The sequence below is a fragment of the Accipiter gentilis genome, chromosome W (genome assembly GCF_929443795.1).
Source record: "Accipiter gentilis chromosome W, bAccGen1.1, whole genome shotgun sequence".
NCBI classification, from domain to species: Eukaryota; Metazoa; Chordata; class Aves; order Accipitriformes; family Accipitridae; genus Astur; species Astur gentilis.
This window is the reverse complement of record NC_064918.1, coordinates 1,122,432-1,140,688: the sequence shown is the minus strand read 5'-3', so window position 1 is coordinate 1,140,688 and position 18,257 is coordinate 1,122,432. Positions and strand designations below refer to the sequence as shown.

General features: G+C 47.7%; 2 protein-coding genes across 18 annotated transcripts in view; both read left to right on the top strand.

Moving 5' to 3' along the window:
- Positions 1 to 18,257, top strand: part of LOC126035378 (uncharacterized) — a 197,971-nt gene that overhangs the window by 47,562 nt on the left and 132,152 nt on the right. The gene's annotated exons all lie outside the window — the stretch shown is intronic.
- The window catches only part of LOC126035235 (zinc finger protein 462-like), a 120,204-nt gene that overhangs the window by 73,982 nt on the left and 27,965 nt on the right, over positions 1 to 18,257 (top strand). For all 17 annotated transcript variants that reach the window (XM_049793487.1, XM_049793493.1, XM_049793488.1 and 14 more), the window contains one exon: positions 13,592 to 13,783. In XM_049793487.1, coding sequence (XP_049649444.1) covers positions 13,592 to 13,783 — 192 coding nt within the window. The remainder of the gene's footprint in view (positions 1 to 13,591; positions 13,784 to 18,257) is intronic.

The window sequence follows — 18,257 nt, the reverse complement described above, 5'->3', positions numbered from 1 at the left end:
CATGCTCTCTCCCATTTTTTCTTTCTGAGTCACACACCCCCCCTCCCCCCCGGTCACCCTTTTTCTGGGTCTCTCACCATTTTTTCCTTTCTGTGTCTCTTTCCCCCTCCTCTCCCCCCCCCCTTGGGGTCACACTCTCTCTCTTTCTGGGTCATGTAACCTGTCTATTTTTCTCCTGGGGTCAACTTTTATCTGTATGTCTTTGTTGCTCCCCATCTCTCTCTCAGGGTATATATGTATCTCTCCCCCCCCCCGGGTCGTCCTATCTTTCTCTGTAATTCTTGGCCAGTCTCTCCCCCTCTCTCCCCCCCCCCCCCCTCATTTTTGGCACTCTTGCTCTCTCCCCCCACCCCCACCCCTCCAGACCATCTCTCTTTCCTTTTCTGGGTTGTGCTTGTTCATTCCTCTCTGAGTCGCCCTCTATGGGTTGCTGCCACCTCCTCTGGGCTGTCCTCTTGCTCTTATTCTCCAGGCCAACTTCTCTCGCTTTCTCTAGACTGCTCCCTCTCTTTCTCTCTCACTGGGTTATGTGCACTCTGTCTCTTTCTCTCAGTTATGCATTCCCTCTCTCTGGGTTCACACCCCCTCCCATGCCCACGCCCCGGGTTGTGTGTGTCATTTCCTCCCCCCTTTTTCTCCTTGGGCCAACCTTTACATGTATTTCCCTCTTAGTTGACCCCCCTCCCCCCCTCTGGGTAGACTTCTGTCACACCCACTCTCTCTCCCTCTAGGTCATCACCTCTCTCCCCCTTTGGTTCCCCACTGCCTTTTTTGACTCACCTCCCCCCCGCCCCCATCAGTCTGTCTGTCTGTCTGTCTGTCTGGTATTCTTGGCCAACCTCTCTCTCACTCTCGATCCATCTATCTGTCTCTCGCACACAGTTTGGGTGTCTCTCGCTCCATTGACACCCTCCCCGGGTACCACATGCTCTCTCTGGGTCACCTTTCTCTCACACCCGCACTCTGTCTTTCTCTCTCTCTGGGCCCATACCGCCTTCCCCCCCCCCCATCCCCCCCCCTTTCTGTCTCTCTGCCACCCACTCAGCACGCTCTCTCTGTCTCTTTTCTGGGGCGTGCTCACTCACTCTCTGTCTGTGGATGGCCCTCTCTGCATCACTGCCACCCCCTTTAGGTTGCCCTCTCTTTCTCTCTGGGCCAACGTCTCTCAGGTTCTCTGGGTTCACCCACTCCCCCAGTCACACCTGCTCTCTCAGTAGGTTATGCTCACTATCTCTATCTCTGAGCCATGCTCTCTGAGTCAGGCTTTCTCTCTCTGGGTCATATAATCTCTATCTCTCGCTGTGGATTGCGCGCTCTCTGCCTTTGGGTTGCTGCCTCCCCTCTTGCTCGATCCCTATGGGTCATCCACCCTCTCTGTGGGTAACCCTCTCCCTCCTGTCGACCTGTCTCTTTCTCTCTCGGTTGACCTCTATTTTTCTTTCTTGGTTACCTGCCTTTCTCTCTCTCTCTCTGGGTTGCCCTCCCCCTCTTTCTGGGACGCCCTCTGTCATGGTTTCAGCCCAGCCGGCAACACAGGACCACGAAGCTGCTCGCTCACTCCTCCCGCCCCCCTCCGGTGGGATAGGGAGGAGACCGAAGAGAGAAAAGAAAAAAAAACCTGGAACCTCGAGGGTTGAGATAAAGACAAGTTTACTGGGAGAACACACAAAAAAAAGGTTACAACAACAACAACGGTACTAATGAAAGAGTATACAAAACGAGTGATGCACAGTGCAACTGCTCACCACCCGGAACCCGACGCTCCACCACTTCCCCCACCGAAAGTCGAGAGATCTCCTCCCCCGCCCGGCCCGCTCCCCATTTATATACTGAGCATGATGTCACATGGTATGGAATAGGTCCTTGGCTAGGTCAGGTCAGCTGCCCTGGCTATGCCCCCCACCTCCCAGGTTCCTGTAAAAATTAACTCTATCCCAGCTGAACCCAGGACATTATCCACCCCTTATTCTATACCATCAACATCATGCCCAGATCTTACATTTTTTTCCAATCAACCACTACTACTTTCCTTGTCTTATATATGAGTATATGGACACCCTCCTACCACACACAAACACACACAAATAGTATTCCCTTAGTCGATGGGCTATCCCTCTAATGTGTCCATTGATTTTATTTAATCCATGACTTTGGGGCTCCATCTGTTGTAACAGTTCTTCAGGATAAGAGAGATGGTGTGAGGTGTTGGGTCGTTGTATGTTTTCTATGGAACTTGTGGCTAGTACATTTGGTGCAACCCACGCCCTTGGTCTGCAGGTCGAAGATGTTGATCTTGAGGAAATTGCTGGGTGCCAGTTCAAGTTCTATCGCTGTTGTACTTGGCTCAGTTTCAAAAGTCCATCCTGTAGTCATTTGGGTAATTCTTACAGTAATACCCTTGATATGGCATGTAGACACTATAGATAAAATGACATGCATTGGCAGATTATTTAGCAGTTAAATATCATACAGCCTAATTCACTGGCTATTCTCTCCCAAAATCAAATCTCCCTGAGGTACACATCGAACCTCCCCATCCTTCTGCATCACCCACCAGGTGTACCCAGGTCCTTGAGCAAAAACAACCCCTTGAATGGGTTTGCCTCTGCTTGAGGGAGGACTAACCCAGACTGTCTTTCCTAACATATTCCTCATGCGCACTACAGGGACTTTACCCCCTTCTACAGTATGTAGAAGTTTTGGTTGGGCGGGGCCAGCCCGATTGGCGGATCCTCTAGTATTAACCAACCGGGTGGTTTTTGTTAAATGTGTATCCCAATGTTTGAAAGTTCCACCCCCCATCGCTCTTAATGTAGTTTTCAGCAGTCCATTGTACCGTTCAATTTTTCCGGAACAATGCCATGTTCTTTGGCCCAGGTGTCTACGAGGTTGTTTCGGAAGTGAGTCCCGTTGTCCGACTCGATTCTTTCTGAGGTGCCGTGTTGCCATAAAACTTTCTCTTCAAGGCCCAGGATATTGTTCTGGGCAGTGGCATGGGACACAGGGTATGTTTCCAGCCACCCAGTGGTTGCTTCCACCATTGTAAGCACATGGCACTTCCCTTGGCGTGTTCGTGGGAGTGTGATATAGTCATTCTGCCAGGCCTCCCACTGTTTATATTTCAGCCATCGCCCTCCATGCGACAGGGGTTTTTGCCGCTTGGCTTGCTTAATTGCAGCACATGTTTCACATTCATGGATGACCTGTGCGATAGTGTCCATGGTCAAGTCCACCCCTCGATCTCGAGCCCATCTATATGTTGCATCTCTTCCCTGATGGCCTGAGGTATCGTGGGCCCACTGAGCCATAAATAGCTCACCCCTACGTTGCCAGTCCAGGTCCACCTGAGACACTTCAATCTTGGCGGCCTGATCTGCCTGGTGGTTGTTTTGATGTTCTTCAGTGGCCTGACTCTTGGGTACATGAGAATCTACGTGACATACTTTTACCACTAGCTTCTCTATCCGAACAGCGATATCTTCCCACAGTGCTGCAGTCGAAATGGGTTTACCTCTGCGCTGCTAGTTGCCCTTCTTCCATTGCTGTAGCCACCCCCATAGGGCATTTGCCACCATCCATGAGTCAGTATAGAGATAGAGCACTGGCCACTTTTCTCTTTCAGCAATGTCTAACACTAGCTGGATGGCTTTCACCTCTGTAAACTGACTCGATTCACCTTCTCCTTCAGCAGTCTCTGCGACTTGTCATGTAGGACTCCATACAGCAGCCTTCCACCTTCAATGTTTTCCCACAATGCGACAGGACCCATCAGTGAACAGGGCATATTGCCTCTCATTTTCTGGCAGTTTATAATACAGCGGGGCCTCTTCACCCTGTGTCACCTCCTCTTCTGGCGACATTCCAAAATCTTTGCCTTCTGGCCAGTCCATGATCACTTCCACAATTCCTGGGCGACGGGGGTTTCCTATGCGACCTCGTTGTGTGATCAGTGCGGCCCACTTACTCCACGTGGCATCAGTTGCATGATGTGTAGAGGAGACTTTGCTTTTGAACATCCAGCCCAGCACTGGCAGTCAGGGTGCTAAGAGGAGCTGTGTTTCAGTACCAACCACTTCTGAGGCAGCTCGAACTCCTTCATATGCTGCCAATATCTTTTTCAGTTGGAGTATAGCGAGCCTCGGATCCTCTGTATCCCCGACTCCAAAACCCCAGGGGTCGGCCTCGGGTGTCCCCAGGTGCTTTCTGCCAAAGGCTCCAGGTAGGGCCATTCTCCCCAGCTGCAGGGTAGAGCACATTTTTAATATCTTGTCCTGCCCAGATGTGCCCAAGAGCTACTGCATGAACAATCACCCGCTTAATTTGTTCAAAGGCTTGTCGTTGCTCAGGCCCCCATTTAAAATCATTCTTCTTCCGGGTAACTTGGTACAGAGGACCTAGAATTTGACTGTAATTTGGAATATGCATTCCCCAAAAGCCCACAACACCTAAGAAAGCCTGTGTTTCTTTTTTATTAGTTGGTGGGGACATAGCTGCTATTTTGTTGATCACGTCCGCAGGGATCTGACAACACCTGTCTTGCCACTTTAGTCCTAAGAACTGGATCTCCTGCGCAGGTCCCTTGACCTTACTTTCTTTTATGGCAAAACCAGCCTTCAAATGGATTTGGATTATTTTCTTCCCTTTCTCAAAAACTTCTTCTGCTGCATTGCCCCATACGATCATGCCATCAATGTATTGCAGGTGCTCTGGAGCTTCACCTTTTTCCAGTGCAGCCTGGATCAGTCCATGGCAAATAGTGGGGTTGTGTTTCCACCCCTGGGGCAGTCGATTCCAGGTGTACTGGATGCCCCTCCAAGTGAAAGCAAACTGTGGCCTGCACTCCACTGCCAAAGGAATGGAGAAAAATGCATTAGCAATGTCAATTTTAGCATACCACTTAGCTGCCTTTGATTCCAGTTCATATTGAAGCTCTAACATATCTAGCAGAGCAGTGCTCAGCGGTGGCATGACTTCATTCAGCCCACAATAATCTACTGTTAGTCTCCATTCCCCATTAGATTTCCGCATGGGCCATATGGGACTATTAAAGGGTGAGTGAGTCTTGCTGATCACTCCTTGGCTCTCCAATTGGCAAATCAGCTTATGGATGGGGATCAGGGAGTCTCGGTTGGTGCGATATTGTCGCCGGTGCACCGTCGTGGTAGCAACTGGCACCTGTTGTTCTTCAACCTTCAGCAACCCCACAACCGAAGGGTCTTGGGAGAGACCCGGCAGGGTAGACAGCTGTTCAATCTCCTCCGTCTCCAATGCAGCTATACCAAAGGCCCAATGGTACCCTTTTGGGTCCTTGAAATACCCCCTCCTGAGATAATCTATACCAAGGATGCACGGGGCCTCTGGGCCAGTCGCAATGGGGTGTTTATGCCACTCATTCCCAGTTAGACTCATTTCAGCTTCTAATACGGTTAGCTCTTGGGATCCCCCTGTCACACCAGAGATACAGATGGGTTCTGCCCCTTTATAACTTGATGGCATTAGGGTACTTTGTGCACCAGTGTCCACTATAGCCTTATATTCCTGTGGGTCTGATGTGCCAGGCCATCGAATCCACACTGTCCAGTAGACTCGGTTGTCCCTCTCCTCCACCTGGCTGGAGGCAGGGCCCCTCTAATCCTGGTTAGAATATCCATTACTCACTTTCTGCACACGTGAATCAGAAGTCCCTTCAAGGGGATCAGAAATGAGATCAGCCCATCTACTGCGTCTGGGGGACTGCTCACGGGAAACTGGAGCAGCAGTTTTCCAAGAACAATTCTCTTTTCTGGTTGCTTTTTCTTGCAACTCCTGTACCCGTGCATCCAGGACTGAGGTAGGTTTTCCATCCCACTTCCTCATGTCCTCTCCATGGTCACACAGGTAAAACCACAGGTTAGCCCGTTGAGTGTACTTTCCTCTCTCTTGGGCAGAGGAATGCTTACGCCTAATAACTGCGATGTGGGCCTGTACAGGTGAGGAGGAGGACAGATCTACTTTGAATTGCTGGAACTCTTGGGATAATTCCTCTACAGCCGAGACACAGGCCCGTAGGGAGGAAGAGAGACTTCCTTCATATTGCCAGAGTTGGACAGCCAATTCATCCAATGTTTGTCCATAGCCTTCTTTCCAGGACATTTACTGCCAATGAGTTGGCATAGGTTGGTGGTGCACTTCGTGGAAACTTCCGCCACATGGGTTGTGTGCATTGGACTTCATCTGGATCTGTGGGTGACTGCGCATTTTCTGGATCATTATAAATCACCTCCAGCACGGCTAATTCTCTCAGGTACTGGATACCTCTCTCCATGGTGGTCCACTTGCCTTGGTGACATGTAACTTTTTCCCTGAAGGGGTATCTTTCCTTTACACCTAACAGAAGTCGCCTCCAGAGGCTGAGGACTTGTGTTTTTCTCCCAATCGCCTTGTCGATGCCCCCTTCCCTAGACAGAGATCCCAACTGCTTGGCTTCTTTACCCTCTAATTCCACACTGCTAGCCCCATTATCCCAGCATCGGAGCAGCCAGGTAACAATGTGCTCACCTGGGTGGCGGCTAAAATCTTTTCTCATGTCACGCAACTCACTCATGGATAGAGATCGGGTAATTATTTCAGGTTCTGCCTCTACCTCCTGTTCTCGCGATGACCCTGGTTCATCTTCATCTCTCACTAAGTGAACTGATTTCTTTGTGTGTTTCTTTTTCTGTACACGGGCGACTGATGCTGGCACAGGTTGGTTCTCTGGTTTAGCTGCAGTACCTGTCACCGGGGTAGGGGTAGCCACGGTACCTGTTGTCGGGGTAGGGGCAGTCACTGTGTCTGTTGTTGGGATTTGGGTATCCACGGTACCTGTTGTTGGGGTTTGGGTAGCCACGGTGCCTGTTGCCCGGTTTTCCATCTTTTCCCCCTGAGGATGCTGCCTAATATCAAGCAGTGTTTGGTCGATACTGGCCAGGGCCCAGCACAATGTAGTGAGTTGTACGTCTTTGGAATAGCCACAGCATTTGTCTTTCACATATTCTATCACTTCATGAGGGTTCTGTAGTTGTTTGGGAGTGAACTTCCAAGCCACTGGCGGTGAGAAGTTCTCTAGATACCTGCCCATATCCTCCCACATGCCGTGCCACCCATGAATATCCAGCTTTGGGGCAGATCTCTGGGTGGTCCTCTTAAAGAGCCTTTTTGTAGCCCTAAAGAAGACCTGAAACATATTCAGGAGGCATAGCACTAACAGCACACTGGCTTGCACATCCCAAGGATATTCAAAATTCTCAAAAGCTGTTGTAATTAGTCGGAAGGAGAAAAGGGAGGTGAACGGACGGTGGGAAGTGTCGCCCCCTAACTTCCCCATGGATTGGGTGTAATTACCAATAAAATCCGACAGAAGGTGTCCAAAGTATGGAAATGATATCACTGCCTCATACAGATTCCAGCTTAACCTCATGACCAGTGATGTAATCATTTCACAAGTCGACATTGCCCAGTACAGCAAAATGATAATCCCAATCACTCTCCCAGAGATGAGATACGCAACTACAGGCAATACATAGAGCATATAAGAACTTACAAAACGCCACCATGTAAACAAATGAATCAACACTGACTAACATCTATTTATCTAGTATAAGAAATGCATATGACAAATTTGTTTCAACACGCTCTGGCCAGATCTGTCGTTATCTCAACCCTTCTTGCCCCACGTTGGGCGCCAAAAAGGACTGTCTGGTTTCAGCCCGGCCGGTAACAAAGGACCACGCAGCTGCTCACTCACTCCTCCCGCCCCCCTCCGGTGGGATAGGGAGGAGACCGAGGAGAGAAAAGAAAAAAAAACAAACAACTGGAACCTCGAGGATTGAGGTAAAGACAAGTTTACTGGGACAACACAAAAAAAAAGTTACAACAACAACAACGGTAGTAATGAAAGAGTATACAAAACGAGTGATGCACAGTGCAACTGCTCACCACCTGGGACCCGACGCTCCGCCACTTCCCCCACCGAAAACAGAGACCACCCCCCGGCCCGCTCCCCATTTATATACTGAGCATGATGTCACATGGTATGGAATAGCTCCTTGGCTAGTTCAGGTCAGCTGCCCTGGCTATGCCCCCCACCTCCCAGGTTCCTGTAAAAATTAACTCTATCCCAGCTGAACCCAGGACACCCTCTTTCTCTCATTCTAGATCATCCTCTCTGTCGTGTGTGTGTGTGTGTCCCTTTAGGTTAATCTCTCTCTGTCTCTTTTTCTCCTTGGGTTGACCTTTATCTGTATTTACTTCTTGGTCACTCCCCCCCCCCCTCCCTCCCCGCCCCCCCCCCCCCCCAGTATGTCTTTCTGGGCTGACTTCTGTCATGCCCACTGTGTCTCCCTTTGATTCCCCACCCCCTTTTTGGCTTGCCTTCTCTCTCCCCCCATCCTCCATGCCCCCCCCCCCCTTGCTCTTGTTCTATCTCTCTCTCCCTTTCTATGGGTTACCCTTTCTCTATGGGTTGCTGTACCTCTCCTTTCAGTCATTCTCCTTTGGTTCATCCCTTTCCCTCTGGGTCAACCTTTCTCGTGTGCTCTTTGTGTCTCTCTCTCTCGGATACCTTCTTTCTCTGGGCCTCATACTGGGTCCACCCAGCTGTCTCTTTTTCTCTCTTGGTTGCCCTCTGTCTGTCTTTCTCTCTTGGCTGCCCCCCCCCCCCCGCTGACATGCCCCCCCCTTTCCCCTCTCTCCCCCCTCTCTCTCCACCCCCCCAGTCTCTCTGTGGGTCTCTTGCTTCCTCTCTCTGGCTTGCCACATCACCACCCCTGTGTTGTGTTCTACCTCCCTCACTTTGGTTCCCCACCTCTTCCCCCCCCCTCTGTCCTGCAAGCTCTCTTTTCTCCTGGATCTCCCCCCCCCCCCCCCGGGTTGCTCTCTCTCTCATTCTGGGTTGAGCTGCCCCTCTGTCTCTTTCTCAGTCATGCACACTCATTCTCTCTTTGAGTCACCCCCTATGTATGGGTGGTCACCTGCTCCAGGCAGCGGTTTCCACCCCACCTTGCTAGATCACTTTCTCTTTCTGGGCTATTCTTGCTCTCTCACTGGGCCATCCTCGCCATCTCTCTGTCTCTGGGTCAAGCTCTCTCTCTCCCTCCCTCTCCCTCGCCCCCCGCGGCGCACTGTCTCTCTCTCTGTGGGTCACGCTCTCTCAGTCACACTAGTTCTCTCTGAGTGTATCGTCGCCCCCCCCGGCCCCTGACTCGCACACTCTTTCTCTGTAGGCCATTCTCTCTCCATTGGCCACACACACACTCTCTCTGGGTCATGTCCTGCCCCCCCCCCCCCCCCCCGTCATGTTGTCTTCCCCCCTCTAGGTCAGCCCCCCCCCCATGTTCTCTCTGTCTCAGTCTTTGTGGGTGACGCTCTTGTTCAAATTCTCTGTCTCTGTGTCACTTTGTCTCTGGGTCATTCTCTATGTCTTCTTGGGTCACACACACTCTGACTCTTTCTCTCCGGTCTCACTCTCTCTGGGTTTCTCTGTCTCAGACTCTTTTTGGGTCTCTGTCTCTGGGTTGCACTCACTTTATATCTTTCTTTGGGTTGCACTCTATCTGATTCACACTACATGTCTCTCTGGACCATGCTTACGTTCTCTGGGTCACGCTTGCTCTCTGCCTCTCTTGGTCACACTTTCTCTTTGTCACGCTCTGTCTCTTGGGGACACACACTCTCTCTCTCTTTGGGTCACGTGTTTTATCTGCCCCTTTGGATCACATGTTCTTTCTTTCTCCCTCTCTGGGTGTCTCTCTTTCTCTGGCTTGTGCATGCTCTCTTTCCCTGGGTCACGCGTGGTCTTTCTGGGTCAGTCACATGCTGCTTTGTGGTTTCTTTGTCATGCACTCTTTCAGAGCATGTGCTCTCTATCTGTGTCACACATACACTCTGCATTGGGCTCATGCTGTGTCTTGGTCAGATGCTTGCTTGCTCTCTGAGTTCAGAACACTCTCTCCCCCTCTTTGTAGCACTCTCTTTCTCTGGGTCTCATACTCATACATTTGTTTAAAGTGCCTTGGCGGTTGTAAAGATCCAAGTGTCTTTCACTTAGTGTCCTCATGTCCATTATCTTTTGGGGAGTGGTCAAACTCCATTTATTATAAAATGCATTCTTGCATAATAGCTTGAACTGTTAAGGGATGTTAGGAGCAGCTGCCTCTTCCAGCAGTTCCAGCCTAGGCCACTGGGACCTGTGGCTAGTCCAGCTTGAAGTTTGCTAGTGAATACACCCCCTACCCCCCCATGCACACTCAGTTTGGGGAAGCCTGGCACTAGGCGCATGGGCTGTGACCCACGGTCCTTCTCCAGCCACTGGCACAGAGCTTCTCACTTGCCTCACTCAAACCAGTCCCTCCCAGTAGCTGGTTGTTGAGACACACACTGTTCCTGCCCCAGTAGCTGGAAGTTAAAGACCCCCACTCGTGACAGTATATGACACCACAGGCCAGGGACACCTACACCCACTGTCTGACTCCAGTAGCTGGCACCAGATTCCACTCACGTCTCACCAGTAGCTGGCATTTAGTCCTTGCAGCACACATACGCACAGGATAGAGTGAGATTACACAGAGAGATAGTTAAGAAAAGATTTAAGAAGATATAAGGAGACAGGACAGACTGTGGTTATAATGCGCAGGGCTCAGTCAGGCAAGCGTACTGACTGGCCCCGTTTTACATGCGACTGGTCCCTTTTATACTCCTTTCTGTCTGCCACCCTTTTTGTTCCTCCCTGCTCCTCCTTCCCCCTGTATGTCACCTCATGAGTTTGTATAGTTCTATGGATTCCTGCATCCCTCCCAGTCCAGTATCCAGGATCCCCCCTGGTTTGCAGTCTTTTCAGTTGCAAAGTCCAGGTTGATATTCCTGGAAATGGAGCCTGTGGTTTCTTGGTAGCCCATCAATTAGTGTGACTGGTGAGGTTTGTTTCTTGTCATTGTCTCCATGTTTGTTCTGGCAGGTCTGTTTCTGTATATTTTTGTTTCTGGTTTCCCCCTTTTTCCCTTGGTTTCCCAACTGACAAGGTCCCTGATCAGATAACCTTGCTGGAATAAACATTCTCACACTCTTACGCATCCTCATCAATTAGTGTGACAAGGTATGGTTCTCATTACTGACTCCCTTATAATTTGTCAGCCAGTTTTGTGTCCCTGAATGTTCTTGTTTATGGCTTCCTCCTTTTCTTATTATCCTTTTTTGTGTTGAAGAAGGCCCTTGACCAGATACCCTTAAAGGAACAGATGCTTTCCTTCCACATACCCTTACAAGAACCATTTGGTTCTTGTACGCACCTAGCATTTGTTCTCATTCAGTATGTGCTGCTTCTTTTGGCATAGAGCAGAACTGTATGTAGTATCTCTGAATGTGCTGTAATTTGTTTTCACTTTGAATCAGACTGTAACCTAGAGTTTTTGCCCAGAGTCTAAATCATCTGGGACACAATCCTTTGGATACATCTCAGGTGTTGAGACAGTCCCATGGAAAAATTATGAAGATACACTTACTTATATATTTCAAAATAATAATTATGAGATGCAAAACTAGCAGTAGAAAATTTCCTAACTTTTCTGTGGAGTCACACTAGTGAAAACTATAGTTTTGCCTCTGAAACCAAATACATTTTCACATAGTGCCATCCACCTGAACTGTTATAGATAAATAGGGAATATAGTTACTAGCTGTCTTCTAATTTCTTAATTTGTAGTGGTCTTCAATTTTCTTTAATTCCTTATTGTGGTTTTATGTTAAAAGTCAACTGGTACCTGCCAGGAATTGCTTATATTTAGCAAATTGGGGGGGTTTATATCTTTTTGTCTTTAGTTCATCCTTTTGCATTGTCGTGGTTTAACCCCAGCCAGCAACTAAGCACCATGCAGCCCGCTTGCTCGCTCACTCCTCCCCCCTCCCAGTGGGATGGGGAGGAGAATCGGAAAAAAAAGTAAAACTCGTGGGTTGAGATAAGAACAGTTTAATAATTGAAATAAAATAAAATATAATAATAATAATAGTAATAATAATAATTGTCATGAAAAGGAAGAAAACAAAAAGAAAAAACCCAAGAAAAACAAGTGATGCATAATGCAATTGCTCACCACCTGCTGACCGATGCCCAGCCAGTCCCCAAGCAGCGATCAGCACCTCCCAGCCAACTCCCCCCAGTTTATATACTGATCATGACATCCTATGGTATGGAATATCCCTTTGGCTAGTTTGGGTCAGATGTCCTGACCATGCTCCCTCCCAGCTTCTTGTGCACCTCCTCGATGGCAGAGCATGGGAAACTGAAAAATCCTTGACTTAGGATAAGCACTACTTAGCAACAACTAAAACATCAGTGTGTTATCAACATTATTCTCATGTGATTAGCATAGGAGTTTTGTGGTGTGTGGGGGGGTATTTTAATGTAGAATGATTGCTAATCTCTTTATGTGCTTGTTATGACTGGCTGTGATACTTTTTTTCCTCTTGTCTTTTTGTTCACTTATTTCTGATGTTTGAAAACATTCTGTTCTAGAACCTTGTTTGTTAAATTTGTTGAGAAATGGAAAACATTTTTCTACCTCTTTCATAACCAGAGCTCTTATCCTTCCATTAATGCTCATGAATATTTCACTCTTGTATTAGTTTTGTCATTTTATGTACAACTTGCATGCAGTCAGTGTAGCCCTTTAACCTGGAAGCAGCACTTCCAGAACAATTACTTGCCACACATATATCATCACATCACTTACACTGGACATTTCACTTTTTCTTTCAGGTGCCTTCATGCTTAACACAGAATGAGTCATCTTGGGAATTTGTTTCCTATTGTATTCTGTCTTTATGACTTGGAATGTATTTGGAACCAAATTCACTACTGTTCATTATTTCTCTTCTTTCACTTCTTTTAACATTTTTCCATAATATGCTTTCCCATAGCCCTATAAATATGTACTGCTCTTGGTATTGCCACGTCCACTTCTTGTAGTAAACCAACCTTGACTTGGTTACTAGTTCTGTGGAGCTCATTCCTGCCTGGAGGCAGGTTTCATATAGGGAAAATGGGATCCTCCTCAAATTAAGTGCAGGGGGGGCAGTGGGTGGTTTGTTTGGTTTTTTTTATTTTGGGTTGTTTTTTTTTTAAGAACCTTAGTTAACATTTTGTAGTCTCCTTCTGGTTTCTTTAGTGATTCTGGGTGTGTTGCATGGAAAAACATGGAGGACTTCACCCTTGCTTTCCTCCCAAAGAAATTTGGAAATGCTCTAGTCAAGCAGCTCTATTTTCATCCAAGATTCTGTTTTCTTCTTATACCATGCAACACAGGCATGCTAAGAGTCTGGTCTTTGTTTTCTGTCATCAGTCATTTAACAAGGATCTAGAGTTGTCAGAAAACAAAACTTTGGTCCCAAAGCGAGTATCTGTACCTGCAGACTCCAGACTGTTTAAACAGGAAGATGCACATAGTTTGTTCTCTTTGGAATAAATCTCACACTGAAGGAGGCCATAGGAATTTTACTGCTGGGTTCAGCAGGAAAAGAATGGGGATCCTATTTTGTTTCTTTTGTGAGCTGATGACTTGCCTGTATTTTGCTCACCCAGGTGAACATGCCTACAAATGTTCTTCCTGCACATTTTCCACCATGACAATCAGCCAGCTGAAAGAGCATTCCTTGAGAGTGCATGGGAAAGCACTGACACTACCAAGACCCCGTGTTGTCAGCCTCTCAGCTTCACTTGGCTACCACACCTCCAAGAAACACACTTCTGCTGAAGAGGTGGAGGACTCTAATGGTAAGAGGTGCCTCAGAGCAAGAATTTAATTGTCTAAAATACTATTTAATATTTTTATTTAAAACAAATAATTAAGGCAGCAACTAAGAAAAATCCAAAGTTGCATGAAAAGCAAGAATAAAGGTGGTGTTCTAGTACTTGACCTGCAGTTGAATCTCACCATTTTATTCTTTACTAAATTATACTGCCAATGGTTGGCCTTTGGAATAAGTCAAGCTGACCTTACATTTCAACAAAGATTTACAGCATAGGAAATTTTCAGTGGCAGAGCTTCCATTAAAAGTCAGTGGAAAAGAGAGCATCTAATTCCATTTGCATTTCTGAAAAACACCCCTTTATCTTGTTAGCAGAGCAGTTTAGTGAAGTCACTAAAGATTAAGCATAAAATGTAGAGGGAATAGCTAGGCAACTTTCTATTTTATGCTTTTTATGGAAATGGGTGTGTACATAGATCCTGATGTTTAAAATACAGACAGATGGCTTATTTTTAAGTTTTGCTTTGTATTTAGGCTTCAGAGTTTTATTGCTTGTGCAACAAATGATGAGAATACAGGATTGAAACTTGACCGATAGAAACTAGTCATCCAGTTACATGCATGGCAGCAGACTCTTAGCATGCAATGTTCATACTTTAAATGGATGACAGTGAATACAGATACTGCAAATGCCAAGAGAAGGGGAACATACTACACTCCACATGGATCATCTGTGTTATGAGGAAAAGCAGCAGTGGACAAAACAGGCTGTAGGAAAGAATGCCATACTGGCCTGGAGTTGCTGTTACAAAGGAAGCAAATGGCAGAACAGCTTTGGCTTTGAAAAAAAGAGTATTATGCTCAGCATAAAAGTAACTATATTTGGGGCAAATTAGCTGAAGAATTGTAGGAAAATGTATTGGGATTATGTGGCAAGGTTTTGGTAGAGGGATGCTGCAGGAGTAGTGTCTGTGAGAAGAAACCAGGGGCTGACCCTATGCCAGACAGAGCCAGTTCCAGCTGGCTTCAAAACGGACCCAAAGCTGAGCCCATCAGCGACACTGGTGGTGCCTCTGTGATAACATATTTAAGAAAAGGTAAAAAACACTGTGCAGCAGCTGCGAGAGAGAAAAGTGTGAAAAATGTGAGAGAAACAACCCTGCAGACACCAAAGTCAGTGAAGAAGGAGGGGGAGGAGATGCTCCAGGCACCAGAGCAGAGATTCCCCTGCAGCCCGTGGTGAAGACCATGGTGAAGCAGGATGCCCCTCTGCAGCACATGGAGGTCCAAGGTGGAGCAGATATCCAACCTGCAGCCCGTGGAGAGGACCACACTGCAGCAGGTGAATATGCCCTGAAGGAAGCCAAATGAAGTGCATCTACACCAATGCACGCAGCATGGGCAACAAACAGGAGGAGTTGGAAGCCATTGTGCAGCTGTATTTGTGCTTGGGATTGCCCCGACCCATGTGCAGGACCTTGCACTTGGCCTTGTTGAACTTCATGAGGTTCACATGGGCCCACCTCTCAAGCCTGTCAAGGTCCCTCTGGATGGCATCCCTTCCCTCCAGCATGTTGACTGCACCACACAGCTTGGTGTCATCGACAAACTTGCTGAGGGTGCACTCAATCCCACTGTCCATGTCGCCGACAAAGATGTTAAACAGCGCCAGTCCCAATACTGACCCCTGAGGAACAACACTCATCACTGGTCTCCACTTGGACATCGAACCATTGACCACAACTCTTTGAGTGCGACGATCCAGCCACTTATCCACCAATTGGTCCATCTGTCAAATCCATGTCTCTCCAATTTAGAGAAAAGGATGTCACGCGGGACAGTGTCAAATGCTTTGCACGAGTCCATGTAGATGATTTCTGTTGCTCTTCCCTTGTCCACCAATGGTGTAACCCCATTGTAGGCCACCAAATTTGTTCAGACACGATTTGCCCTCAGTGAAGCCATATTGGTTGTCACCAATCACCTTATTTTCCATGTGCCTTAGCATAATTTCCAGGAGGGTCTGCTCCATGTTCTTGCCAGGCACAGAGGTGAGACTGACTGGCCTGTAGTTCCCCAGGTCTTCCTTTTTTCCCTTTTTAAAAAGGGGGGTTATGTTTCCCCTTTTCCAGTCAGTGGGAACTTCCACGGACTGCCATGACTTCTCAAATATGATGCATAGTGGCTTAGCCACTTCACCTGCCAGTTCCCTCAGGATCCACGGATGCATCTCATCATGTCCCATGGACTTGTGCACCTTCAGGTTCCTTAGATGGTCTCAAACCTGATCTTCTCTTGCTGTTCTTCATTCTCCCAGTCCCTGCCTTTGCCTTCTGCAACTTGGGCAGTGTGGCTGGAGCACTTGCCAGCAAAGACTGAGGCAAAAAAGTCATTGAGTACCTCAGCCTTGTCCATGTCCCGGGTAACCAGGTCTCCCATTTCCTTCCAGAGAGGGCCCACATTTTCCCTAGTCTTCCTTTTATCACCGACGTACCTATAGAAGCTTTTCTTGTTGCCCTTGATGTCCCTGGCCAGATTTAATTCTATCAGGGCTTTAGCTTTCCTAACCTGATCCCTGGCTGCTCAGACAATTTCTCTGTATTCCTCCCAGTCTGCCTGTATTTGCTTCCACCCTCTGCAGGCTTCCTTTTTGTGTTTGAGTTTGTCCAGGAGCTCCTTGTTCATCCACGCAGGCTTCCTGACATTTTTGCCTGACTTCCTCTTTGTTGGGATGCATCACTCCTGAGCTTGGAGGAGGTGATCCTTGAATATTAACCAGCTTTCTTGGGCCCCTCTTCCCTCCAGGGCTTTATCCCATGGTACTCTACCAAGCAGATCCCTGAAGAGGCCAAAGTCTGCTCTCCTGAAGTCCAGCATAGCGACCTTGCTGTGTGTGCCCTCCTCGCTGCCCTAAGGATCTTGAACTCCACCATCTCATGGTCACTGCAGCCAAGGCTGCCCTTGAGCTTCACGTTCCCCACCAGCCCCTCCTTGGTGGCGATATCAAGGTCCAGCACAGCACTTATCCTTGTTGGCTCCTCTATCACTTGGAGAAGGATCCAGCCTGTCCAGATCCCTCTGTAGAGCCTTTCTACCCTCAAGCAGATCAACCCTCCCTCCCAACTTGGTGTTATCTGAAAACTTGCTGAGGGTGCACTCGATCCCTTCATCCAGATCATTGATAAAGATATTAAACAGAACTGGCCCCAAAACTGAGCCCTGGGGAACATCACTTGTGACTGGCCAGCAACTGGAATTAACTCCATTCACCACCACTCTTTGGGCCTGCCCATCCAGCCAGATTTTACCCAGCGAAGAGTACTCCCATCCAAGCCATGAGCAGCCAGTTTGTCCAGGACCATGCTTTAGGAAATGGTGTCAAAGGCTTTACTGAAGTCCAGGGAAACAAAATCCAAAGCCTTTCCCTCATCCACTAAGCAGGTCACCTTGGCATAGAAGGAGATCAGGTTAGTCAAGCAGGACCTGCCTTTCATAAACCCATGCTGACTGGGCCTGATCACCTGGTTGTCCTGTACATGCCATGTGATGGTGCTCAAGATGATCTGCTCCATAACCTTCCCTGGCACTGGGGTCCAACTGACAGGCCTGTAGTTCCCTGCATCCTTCTTCCAAAAACTGAAAATACAATACAAACATAATTTACACTTAGCAAAATATAGCAATTGCAGTACACAGTTCAGTCACAGTACCAATGTGATTCCCATTACTGGTCTCTAAAATATGACCACCGTCATGACAATGGGCATCCCCAATCACCAGGAAGGAATATATGGGTTGAAGCTATCTCAAGGCTGTTGCTCTCTTCAACAGTCTTTTGCTAGTTGTTTAATTTTTATATTTTATGTTGGGATGAGCTATGTATTCACTCCCCCCATGTCAGTCTGGCTAACTAAGAGAGACATTTAAACCCTTTTAATGTACTGGGGATAAACATTTACACCACCAGTTGTTCCACTCAACTGACATAGCTGTTTATCTAAAACAAAGGCCACCCTCCTGTCCCCTTTATATTGAGATAAAGTCAGCTTCTTTGCATTATTCTCTGAGCTTCATGGGCACATCACCCTTGCCCAACTCCTGTGAGCCTTCTTCCATTTTAGAGGTTTATTGGTCAGTCACACACACACTTCGAGCATGTTCCAAGGTCATCCTCAAGGCCATTACCACTGCAAACTGATTGGAGCATCCAGTCTCTTTGCAAGTTTCAGCTTCTCCTCTGGAGGGATTCCGAGAAGTGGCTTATCTCCTACTTCTTGCTGTGATGTTACAGGATCTGTCAGTAAATGAACTCCATCATTTATTTTTTGCTTGTAATTCATCATATGCTGGGGCATCAACTGTCCAAGGAGTTCAGTGTTCCTTCTACTGTTGATTTGCTGGCCACTGATTAACAAGCTGAACTAATCCTGGTCTGGAGCCTGAACCAGTATGTGCCTACTGGGTAAGAGCCAGGACCCATTTTTGCCACATAGCAGTGG